The sequence below is a fragment of the Diabrotica virgifera genome, chromosome 5, assembly GCF_917563875.1.
Source record: "Diabrotica virgifera virgifera chromosome 5, PGI_DIABVI_V3a".
NCBI classification, from domain to species: Eukaryota; Metazoa; Arthropoda; class Insecta; order Coleoptera; family Chrysomelidae; genus Diabrotica; species Diabrotica virgifera.
In genome coordinates, this window is record NC_065447.1 from 230,126,288 (window position 1) to 230,138,639 (window position 12,352).

The following is a 12,352-nucleotide window of genomic DNA, read 5'->3' on the forward strand; positions in this document are numbered from 1 at the left end:
AGTTGGGACACGATAATATAAAGAATGAAAGACATGAATATACTTACATATCTAACATCTAACAAACAAATCTTTCTAGTCCATCTATCATCCGTCAATCGGGCAACATGTGCGGCCAATGCCCGTTTAGCCATGGTTATTCTTTCAACTGCATCCATGATTCCTGTTTTTCTTCTTATTTCTAGGTTTGGTACTTTATCTCTGATGGTAATACTTAACATGTATCCTATAGCGTGTTGTGTAACTTTTATTATTACATATATTGTTATTACGTTATTTCCTGATTTAATAATAAATAGATAGACTTTTACACATTCCTATAGGACTGCTTAATTTTAGGTTTTTCCATATCTTTGAATTTGAAAGGCAATATATATAATTCCTAAACTGTATTAGCTTGCTTTATTTGTTAGATGCAAACCTAAAGTAGCCTTAATAATTATGCTTATTTTTCTTCTTTTTGTGTATACATGATTCTGTGTGTTTCTTCAATGTGTCTCCAGTAACTTGTTGTTCCATCGTTTTCGTGGTCTTCCCACTGATCCTCTTCTTTTGGCGAATGTCTCTCGTCGTCCTTACTACTCTATTTGTTGTAATTAGGCTTATGTGGTAATTAGATTATACTCTTCTGTTTCTTTTCCAGTTGTTAATATTCTCCACCTTGTATCTCCATCACATAACTGTACTTCTAGCTCTATCCCATAGAGTCTTCATCGTCATCATCATTTGGCTCTACAACTTTTATATAAGTTTTGGTCGCGTTTACTATTCACCTCCATTGTTGTAGGTCCTGAGCAGCTATTTCCCATTGCTGTACTCCCATTTTGCGTAGATCACTGGCTACTGCGTCCTTCCATCTCTTTCTTAGGCGACCAACTGACCTTTTTCCATCGGGCCTTTCCCAGAACGTGGCGTTCAGAAGTCTTTCATCACTTGATCTTAGCACGTGACCCGCCCGTCGTATTCTGTTTGATTTAATGTGGCGTACTATGTTTTCATCTCCATATATTGTCTGGAGTTGATCATTGTGTCTTCTTCTCCATTTTCCTGTTGTCCCTTCTCTGCAAGGCCCATAGATAGTCCGCAGTATCCTTCTTTCAAGTACCAGTAATTTTGTCGTTTCCCGCTGATTCAGAGTCCATGTTTCGCTTCCATACGTTATTGTGGGACGAATTATTGTCTTATATACTCTTATTTTTGCTGGTCTTGAGAGTATTTTTGATTTAAGTAGGGTCTTTAATGAGTAATATGCCCTGTTTTCTGTAATGATCCTGGCTGCCACGTCCTTTTCATATTTATTTTCAGATGTTATGATCGCTCCAGGTACTTAAATTCTTTGACGACTTCAAAATTGTATTCATTAATTGTTACGTTTTGTCTAACCCTTGGTCTTGGGTTCTTCGTAACCACCATGTACTTGGTCTTGTCCTCGTTGACCTTAAAACCAACTTCCTTGGCTCCGTTCTCAAATAGGGTGAAAACTTATTTTGCATCTCTGGTGGATTGTGCAATTGTGCACACGTCATCCGCAAAGGCTAATAGTATTTTTGATCCTTAGGCGGCAAATCCGTTTGTCAGTTGTGGCTGAGCTTTACTTACTGCATGTTCCAGTGCGAAGGTTAACAGCAGGGGGGCGAGAGGATCTCCTTGTCTGAGCCCGGTGTCAATGAGGAATTCCTCCTACGTGCTGCTGCCAATTCTGATTCGTGCGAAAGCGTTCTGCGTGCTCACCTTTGCTAATCGTACCAGCTTTCCAGGTACTCCCATTTCTACCATAGTCTCCCACTTGTTTCTCTGCTAACAGAATCGTAAGCTTGTTTGAAGTCCACGAAGATTTGGTGTACATCGCGGTTGAATTCCCAGTTTTTTTCCAACACCTGGCGTAGGACGAAGATCTGGTCTATGGTCGACATTTCCGGTCTGAATCCGTTTTGGTAGTCGCCTATTATTTCCATATTATTTCCATAGAGTCTTAGCATCGATTTTTCGAAGGGTTTTCATCTCCGCTGTTTCAAGCAATCTTTTTGTCCTCTCTGTGTCGGGTCGTGTTTCTGCTGCGTATGTCATTATTGGTCTGATACCGTTTTGTAAATTCTGCCTTTCATTTCTTTTCCGATATTTTTATTTCTCCATATTGTGTCATTCGGGCAACCTGCGGCTCTGTTTGCTCTATTCACTTGATCTTCCACTTATGTTTCGAGCTTTCTGTAGCTAGATAGTGTGTTGCTTAGATATTTAAACTCCATCACTTGTTCGACTATCTGGCCCTCCAGCTCCGATTTACATCTTATTAGATTTGCTGTTATAACCATGTATTTTGCCTTTTTGGGGAAATTAACATGTTATAATAAGCGTTTATTATAATTGTAGTATATTCTTGGTTAGAATACATTTCCTTGGTCTTAACTATAATTTACAAGAGAACACTGTCATGAAACATAATAACTGTTTTAAATGCAAATCTTCAATGGCAAGGATAACCTAATGCAATATATTTACACATAATTCACCCATGTCCTTAAGATCCAGTAAATGGCACAATGTTTTAATGCATCACACGCCTCTTAGTGTTTTAAGGACAAAACCTACATCTTAAGAAATAACATATATTTAACGCACGATACTACACAAAGTCACTCCTTCATCTTCCCAAAACTTATTTCTTCAACGAAAATTTCGCAACATTTGCAATTATCCTAAAAGAACAATATACACTAGCTAAGCTGATCTTCCGTTAGATGAAGAAACCAAAGGAAGAAGTTGCGCCGAATCGAGCAATAAAGAAATTACCATTACAATCGAGTCATCCCACATTCATCTTGAGTGTCGAAGTCTGCAAATTTGGCAACGGTGCGCATAGTTAGATAAATTCTTACACAACTGTTGTTGACCCACTTATCTCCTTGGCTCGATCGAGTAGCGTTATTTGCAAGAACGATTGGCAAGCCTACCAACAACATACCAAGGAAAATGAATTTATAATACGAGAGTTTTACTGTTAACGAAACTTATAAGAAATAAATACCCGTCGAGAAGATTTAATATCAACGGTGGCAGGAATGTGGAAGATTTCTGGTTTTGCAAGAATCGGATGGGAGATGATTAGGCTTAATTGGAGCTTTTTAAAAATATTACCAATCAACGGTGCACTGATCAATCTTTCGATCACTAATAGGATTAACAGGTCTATTAGACATTTGGTTATCTGACGTCCACTCAATTATATCGGTTCATCGGAGGATTTTAGTCCTATGTCTTTATCCGCTCTTCCTTTGCTGTTAATCTAACTGGACATTGAAGATTGTGCAATATTATGTAAGCACTTTATCGTAGTCTATATGTTCCAATAGTTTTATGTTTCCTAGAATGTTTATCACCTGTAGACTGAATTCTCTGCAGTCCAATAAATATGTGTGCTGTTACTATTAGGTATTACATCCAGAGTTTCAAATAAACTACAGCTAATAAACCCACTTTAAAAAAATGAGATTTCTGTATAATAACGATCTCAATGTAGAACTAAAATAAAGAATGATCATGTGTTTGGTCTCTGCTGTTATATGAAATAGAAGAACGGGCTCTAAAAGTGTAAAAAATTCATCAAGAGCTGGTTAATTAATTTAAATCGCGAACAGTGCATTACATATTATATAGTTGTAAATATGAATTATGAAAGGAACAATTTGGCAGTTCATAAATAATTATCTTCTGCACAAAGAAAACACTTACTCCTTCTGTTGAAATATGTACCGTATCGGCGTCAGCGGCTCGCGTGGATTGACATCACGACGGCTAAGGCAGGATTCTGTAGCTCTTAACTTGCTTTGTGCCAATCAGGAAGTATTGTAAAGATCTGCTGTCACCTAAAGACTTATTGCGAAGATGTGCCCTCCTCATTAGGACAAAAGCCCTTAGAGTCGTGGCGATCCAGGAATCTGATCCGAAATATTTTAAATAATGGGCCAATATTGGTCGTTTTAGAACCCAACGATTGCAGAATATTCTTTCCAGCTTTTTGAAAAGTCTGCCCGATTCGATATTGTATTCATTATTTTACGAAAAAGTTCTTTAGGTCTACCTACTTGATTCTGACAAACTAGCGAGCATTTTATAATACATAAATGCATTAAAACTGTCCATTCTGTATAGACCATTTTCGGTTATTTTAATATCTCGATTTTTAATGTTATTGTATAACTGCCGTTTCTAATACATTATATGTATACCAATACCAAGTGCAATAAAATTATTGTCAGTTCACTTAAAGATGAAGACCATTGATAGTTTGTTTCTATGAAAAGGGAGATAATGTTTGTATTAAAGGCAGCAGAGATTTGCGAAGTTTCCTTTGCTTTATTTATATAACTCTTGAGCAATTAGTTAATGGTATCCGTTTGTAAGTGAAATAAAACAAGATTAGCCATGCTTTAATTTGCAAGACAATTGGTTAATTAGGAAATTAGTTACTACAGTTTTTTCTTGTGCTGATGACTCTTTTTTGTTACAGGGGATGCTGATACGTATACAGGCGGCCTTCCTGGTCGCCATAGTATTTTTATATAGGGATACATTAGCACAGGTATGTACATTATAGAAATTATTAAATATATTAAATATATTAAAATAGGTGGAATTCATAAAACAAAATATGGATCAGTCTACGATTTTTGTCCAAAAATATTTCAGTGGAATTATTCCCAACAACTCTTCAAAAATGATGGTAGTCCTCGTCGAATGAGTTGGTTCGCATTTAGCTTATATTACTATAATCATACAATCAAATAGAAAAATAGAACTAAAACAAGCAAAATATAAGCACTCAACTATGGAGTTATAAAAAGATATTGGAAATACCTTGGACTGATAAAATAGCAAATGCAGGGGTATTCAGAAGAATGAGGAAAGAAGAATTGCCATTGACTATCAAAAATCGAAATCTTAAATATGCTGGACATGTTATAATATATAAAATCAACTTCTACGAAAGACTATTGGATATAGAAATTGAGTCAATACTCGCAATCTTAAAGTTTGTATTTTTAATAGTTGTTACACAATCATGGGGCAACCGGTTTCGAGGCTTACAATTTCTGCCTCATCATCAGGCCCAGTACATAAAGTCTTCACAATTACAAACTACAAGCCAAAAATGACAAAAAAACAAATATGTCTTGATTTAAAACAAAATAAATACAATAAAGCAAAACAACTGTAGAGTATTGAATTTAGTAGTCTATAGAGTGTATATTGAGACATTTTGTCATTGGGAGTGACCAATCTGATGAGAATTGCTTGGTATCTAGTATAATATATACTACCATCAATCCTTAAGTGGTTAAGGGTTGATGGAGTCTTGATAAGATGGTATAATGAACAAAATACACATAAAGTTATTACTGATAGGTATGTACTTACATATCATATCATCACTTACTTGATATGTAGGTAAGTACATACCTATTAGTAATAACTTTATGTGTATTTTGATCGTATACCATCTTATCAAGACTCCATCAACCCTTAACCACTTAAGGATTGATTGTAGTATATATTATATTATATACCAAGCAATTCTCATCAGATTGGTCACTTCCAATGGCAAAATGTCTCAATATACACTCTAAAGATAGACTACTAAATTCAATACTCTACAGTTGTTTTGCTTTATTATATTTATTTTGATTTAAATCAAGACATAGTTGTTTTTATATATATGTACAATTTTGTCTTTTTGTCATTTTTAGCTTGTAGTTTGTAATTGTGAAGACTTTGTGTACTGGGCCTGATGATGAGGCAGAAATTGTAAGCCTCGAAACCGGTTGCCCCATGATTGTATAACAACTATTAAAAATACAAACTTTAAGATTGCGAGTTATGGACTTAATTTCTATATCCAATAGTATAATAGACTCGCATTGGTAACCCTTTCATCATTCTACGAAAGAATTGTGGGAGGAAGAAGTATAGATAGAGAAAAGAAAGATAGCTTTGTTGTGAAATTTAAGAGAGTGGTTTGGTAACACCCAAGTAGCAATGATGATAGTCAAACTTTGAGACGGAAACGACACGTCTAGCAGATTATAATCTTCTTCTTCTTATTTTTCTATAGACATGACTGTCTGTTTTTAATGTTTCTCCAATAAGTTGTCGTTTCATCGTTTTCGTGGTCTTTCCACTGATTGTCTTCCTATTGGGAACCGTCTCTCGCCGTCCTCACTACCCTATTTGTTGTCATTTGGCTTATGTTGCCATGCAATTCTACTTTTATTTCTTACCCAGTTATTAATGCTCTCCACCTTGCATCTCCGTCATATATCTGTACTTCTAGCCCTGTACCTGTCTTACTATGGATTTCTCGATGGTTTTCATCTCCACTCTTTCGAGCAATCTTTTTGTCCTCTCTGTACCAGGTCGGGCACCATTGAGTTCACTCCCGTCTTGAGCAGGTAGTTATTTTATTAGTCGAGTTCACTCCCGACACTATTCGAATTCACTCCCGAACGATTTTACAATAAAGTATGATTTAAGGATATTATTTTTCTGAAATTTAAACATTGTTGCGTTGCCAAATAGCACTTTTATCGTAAAGCAATTCGAGAAGTTTTTCCAGACACTAAACTTAAGGGATGCCTGTTTTTCTTGAGTCAAAGTTGGTATAGAAAAATTCAACAATTGGAACTGTCCCATGAATATCAGTGCAGAAACAGACATAAGTAACACTATATAACTTATATATTTGATCTACCATTTCTCAAAGCAGAGGACGTTGGGAATTGCTTTGCCATAGATCTTGTTGCAATTCAACCAGAAGATTAAGTTTAGTGACTATTTCTTTGAAACCTATATTGAAGAAACATCAACATTTCCTCCTCACATATGGGCATAACAATGAAACTTTGTTTACTTGAATTATTACCAAGTTGCATTTTTAAAAATCATCCCAATTAGATGTAGATGTGCAAGAACGTCTAATAAGAAATATACTTTTAAACGAATGATTTGTCAACAGTGTCCAGATTTTAAGTTATAATAATTACTTAATTAATGACGGCTTAAAATCGCCTGGGAGTGAATTCAAACATTACCTTTTACGTAGTCAGGTAATATTCATATTTTGGGAGTGAACTCAACTCGTCCCGTCAGGTCGTGTTTCTGCTGCGTATGCCATTATTGGCACTGGTCTGATGACTGTTCGGATGTTTGACAAGGATGGTACTAAAGGTGAGAAATTTGACCTAGGCTGCCTGTCCGTCTGTCCGTCTATTACCGCGAATATAACTCCTCCATCATTATACCAGGTAGAATGACAAATAAGGTGTCAAATGAAAGCTGATAATCCAAGTACGGTACTAAAGGTGAGAAATTTGACCTAGGCGGTCTGTCTGTCTGTCTGTCCGTCCGACCGCGAATATAACTCCTCCGCATTATACCAGCCAGAATGATAAATGAAGTGTCAAATCAAAGCTTATAATCTAAGGATGGTACTAAAGGTGCGAAATTTGACCTAGGCTGTCTGTCCGTCTGTCCGTCCGACCGCGAATATAATCGTCCGTCATTATACCAGGTAGAATGACAAATGAGCTGGAATGAAAGCTTATATCCCAAGGATTGTATTAAAGATGAGAAATTTGACATCGGACTTCCGGTGTTAGAGTTACAACAATAGCTCAAAATTTGTAAAATCGTATATCAATCGACGCAAAGTTACACGAAGAGTTCAAATATCCTCATCCAGTTCTACTTTCGATTATTTTGAGTGAAAACCTAGGACTTACGAAGTCCAATTACTTGTGTTGATTTTTAAAAGGATAATACATAACAAACACAGTTCAGAAATCAAAATCAGGAGAGTAGTTAGGCAGGGATGTCTACTGTCTCCACTACTACTCAATAATTCAATGTATATAGTGAATCCATTTTTTAAAAAGCATTACTATCTCAACGTAGAAGAATAATAATTAACGGAAAAAGCTATTATTAACACAAGATAAGAAAATAGAATTTACACTTTATCCTAATAGCCCGGGAGGTAGTGTCAAATTTGACCGGAGCATTTTAGCATGGCTGTTTTTTTTATTTAGTTAGTTGTTCCAAAGCTTATTAACAAATGATGTGTCAGCTGGTCCAAAACCGGGGATTTTACCCAAGAAAAGGTAAAATGTGAAACTTGATGGAAAACCGTTACAACTTATATGTCATATATTTATGTCCGTGACTTACGTGTATAATAATAGCCAAGAATACCTAGCTACTGGCTTTCACCCAGACGACTCGGGTTCAAATCCTGGCCCTGAAGATCAGTTTTGTTTTTAAAATTGACATTTTGATTTGAAAAATTTTGATTATTTTTTGATAATACTACGTTTTTATTATTTATACGACACAATATAAAATAGTCTCTATGTTTTTTATAGAATCGTAAACTAGGTATGCATTTGATCATATTATTATGATTGACCTCCTTAATAAACAAAGTTTGTTTTGTTTGTTTGTGTACATAATCCCCTAAAGCTTCCTTAGTTAGTACGACCAATCAAAGTGAAAGAGGGGGTTGCCCCCCCCCCATTTTTTTGGACCCTAATTTTTCACTTTTTTATCACCAACCCCTTATTAATCTAAATATTTCCTTGTTCTCTATAATATATAAAAATGAATTTTTGTCTGTAAGCCCCTTATCGAATCGTAAACTATGCATGATCATAATATGATGACCTCCAGCAAAGTTGTTGTACCTACATGAACCCGGGAAGGTTTCTGAGTTAATACGACCAATCTAAGTAATCATTATTTACGCAGATACCACAAAAATAATGTTGTTTATTAGAAAAAAAGTATGTGCAATATTTTTGAGTATTTTTTGGCTTTCTGGTAATTTTTAAGTATTTAACTTTTAAACATTATTTTTTAGTTCTAAGGCGCTACGAAGTTTGCCGGGTCAGCTAGTTAATAATAAAAGAATATTCGTGAACTATGTAGTTTGGCAAAGATTAAAAAGTATAAACCATTAATTTATGAATTTTAGATTGTACGAAAGAAGCGTCAGCTGAATATATATGATCAAATGCAAAGTTTACGATTCTATAAAAAACATACAGACTTTTTTATATTGTGTCGTATAAATAATAAAAACGTGGTATTATCAAAAAATAATAATTATTTTTCAAATCAAAATGTCAATTTTAAAAACATAAAAGATTTTCAGGGCCAGGATTTGAACCCGAGTCTTCTGGGTGAAAGCCAGTAGCTAGGTATTCTTGTCTATTATTATTTATACACGTAAGTCACGGACATAAATATTTGACATATAAGTTGTAGCGTTTTTCCATCAAGTTTCACATTTTACCTTTTCTTGGCTAAAATCCCCGGTTTTGGGCCAGCTGACACATCATTTGTTAATAAGCTTTGGAACACCTAACTAAATAAAAAGAAAACAGCCATGCTAAAATGCTCCGGTTAAATTTGACACTACCTCTCGGGCTATAATTATTTAAAGAATAACGAAATAATTATGTATCTGATTCTCTAAATTTTTTTTGCAGAATTCGACAAATAGTTTATTTAGCTGTCCAGCAGGTAAGAAAGTTTTTGTATTACATTTATTAATGTGGAAGCTGTGTATTGAATCTCACTTTGCAAATTTCTATTCAGTGTTTAGTGAGCAATGTTGTGTATATTTGTCCGTGTATCTGATATTCTCGTTGGCAATGATAGTTTTTAGGCAGTTTACTGACTGTAGTCGTCCTAAAGACACTCATCATCATCAACCTGTACGCGTCCACTGCTGAACATAGATCTACCTCAGCTATTTTTATCTGTCTCTGTCTCTGTCTTCTAGTAATTGTCAAGAACACTAGTAAGTGTCAATAAAGTTAACTACTCTGACTAAAAAAATTTCCTTTATAAATTAATACGCATAATCATCATCATCAGCCAATAGCGCATTGATCCTTGTAAATCTTGATTCTAACTCCTTCTACTTCATCTAACCATATAATTTTTGGTCTACCTAGTAGACGCCTTCATTCTGGTTTTTGCTGATCTCGTTTTTGCTAGTACTCTGCGGGTCTTCGGTCATACGCTCTAGGTGTATAAACCCCTTCATCTAACTCTTTATACATCTGCCATAAGAGTTCATCTTGAAGAGTTGAAGTTCCATCTACCAATCGGAGGTTGAATATTATCATCACTATCTTTACTCTATCTAACACTGCTCTGAAGAGTTCTATAGAACTGCATTTAAACGAGTCTCGTAAATTCTTCAACCATGAAACTCTTCTTTTTCCTATATTCCTTCCTCCTCTTATCTTCTCTATCTAAGAGATCATACTCCATAATAAAATTGGCTCACCTAGGTATTACTACTTATTACTTCTTCACTAGTTACTCGGTGAGACGCATACAAGTATCTACATAGTGATGTAAGAAGAGAATATTCTCAAGAAAATATTCTCGGTCAGAAAATTCTCAGCGAGAATATTCTCGGGCAGAAAATCATTTTCGAAAATTTTCTATATTGTTTTTGCCAATTCACCTCGTATATTTTTTGCATCCCAAACAATATTATTCTTGAAGCTCAAACACCTACTTGCCGCTCCGCTCATGAAATGCTTTTTCGCTTTCACGTGATTTTAGATCAAATCCCCGAAAATCTAAGTAGGCGGGGCTGGGGAATCCCATGAACCACCAGCTAGGTTGTTAGCAGTGTCAGTATTTATTGTTTTGGTGCTATATTAACGTAAAAATATTTAGAACGGATCGAAGTAAAGCATAATTTACTAAAAAACCTAAAACGCTCACTATACTACTCGCGAAGTCGATCGAAGTTCAGCGAGTACGAGAGTGTAGACAGGTTGTTTATGCGACTTTGCTGCGCCTCGGCCTACTTGCATTCTGTGGCGGTTTTTGAGACCAAGCCAAAGGAACCAACGTCCTTATCGCCCGGCGTGAATGTGTTCCTCACGAAGTAGAACGAGTGTGTAGTGACGGGTACTTCGGACTTCGGTGAACTTTCCCGAAGTAACTTCGCGAGAGTGTGGTGCTCGCTTTAAAAGGAATATATGAAATTACTGTAAAATTAAAAGTGTACAAGGTAAAACAAGTACTTTTGCCAATTTTGTGATAGTCAATACTTGAAAAATGCAGCAAGAATGACAAAACATTTAGTAAAATGTGTTAAATGTCCAGTGGGAGCGAGACAATTATTTGAAAAGGATCAACAGAAACATTCATCAACTGCTTTTCAGCCAACACAGTTGTTAGATTCGTCCAATGACGGTAAGCATGCCTTCATCCAGTGCATTGACTTAAAGAAGTTTCAGTACTTATGGTTTTGTCCACTAATCTAAAAGAAACCGGCTTACTGGTGAACGGGCTGATAAGGTAACTTTTATTGCTCACAATTTAAAATTATTAGACTTAGACCAATCCATGACTGAGCTGGCGACTAGTGAAAAACAAAATCCCACAACTTCTCATCGGTACATTGAAATGCAGAATGTACCTAGATGACCAGGATGAGCTAATGATAGAAAACTCTAACATGAAGTAAAACCGCTTCTATGTAAAAGGTATATTTAATAAAATTTTAAAAATCCCGATGGATTGATTAAAATAGGTTCATTCAGAAAGTTAACTTTCAAAATTTCAACCATTTTTCAATTTTAATAGTGGGATTACTTATTCTATTTTAGATTCACTAATGATGACTGATAGGTCCGAAAACGTTCTGAATGAACCTATTTTAATCAATCCATTGGGATATTTAAAATATTATTAAATATACCTTTTACATAGAAGTGGTTTTACTTCATGTTAGAGTTTTTTAACTATATGGTATACAGCCAATCCAGGGAACTACCTCTTTTAGTCTAATGATAGAAATAGATTCTGAATCTGAGGCCTTATCTTTTTCAGATTAGCTCACCACATCCAGTATTTGCTGTTAGGAAAATTTCATTTTTTGTCAAATAAATTTTGTTTTCTGTTGTTTTTGTATATACATAATTTAATGATTTTTAATAACCTATTTCATCTATAACAATATCCATAAGCGCGTCATAAGGTTCATTCTCAGAAAATTCTCCATATCGAGAATATTCTCAAAAAATATTGTCGGGAATATTCTCCGATTTGTCATTCTCGAGAGTTTTCCAACACTACAAGAATCCATTACCAACAATGTAGCTTTACTTCATTTGGCTTGGTAAAGACCCACATTTCATTGGAATACATCTGGAATGACTATCGTGCAGTAGTTTCTGTCTTTTATCCTAAGTGCGTGAGATGTTAAATTGTTCCGAATGGTTGGATTCATCACCTGATCTGCAACTAATTTACTAATATTTAATAATAG

The 12,352-nt window shown here is 35.2% G+C and overlaps 1 protein-coding gene across 3 annotated transcripts in view; it reads left to right on the forward strand.

Annotated features, from left to right (window-relative positions):
- Positions 1-12,352, forward strand: part of LOC114327169 (sushi, von Willebrand factor type A, EGF and pentraxin domain-containing protein 1) — a 254,273-nt gene that overhangs the window by 57,122 nt on the left and 184,799 nt on the right. For all 3 annotated transcript variants that reach the window (XR_007698379.1, XM_028275693.2, XM_028275694.2), the window contains exons 2-3: positions 4,508-4,579; positions 9,540-9,573. Coding sequence is in view for 2 of the 3 variants with exons in the window: in XM_028275693.2 (XP_028131494.1) it covers positions 4,511-4,579; positions 9,540-9,573 (103 nt within the window). In the remaining variant the exon portion in view is untranslated. The remainder of the gene's footprint in view (positions 1-4,507; positions 4,580-9,539; positions 9,574-12,352) is intronic.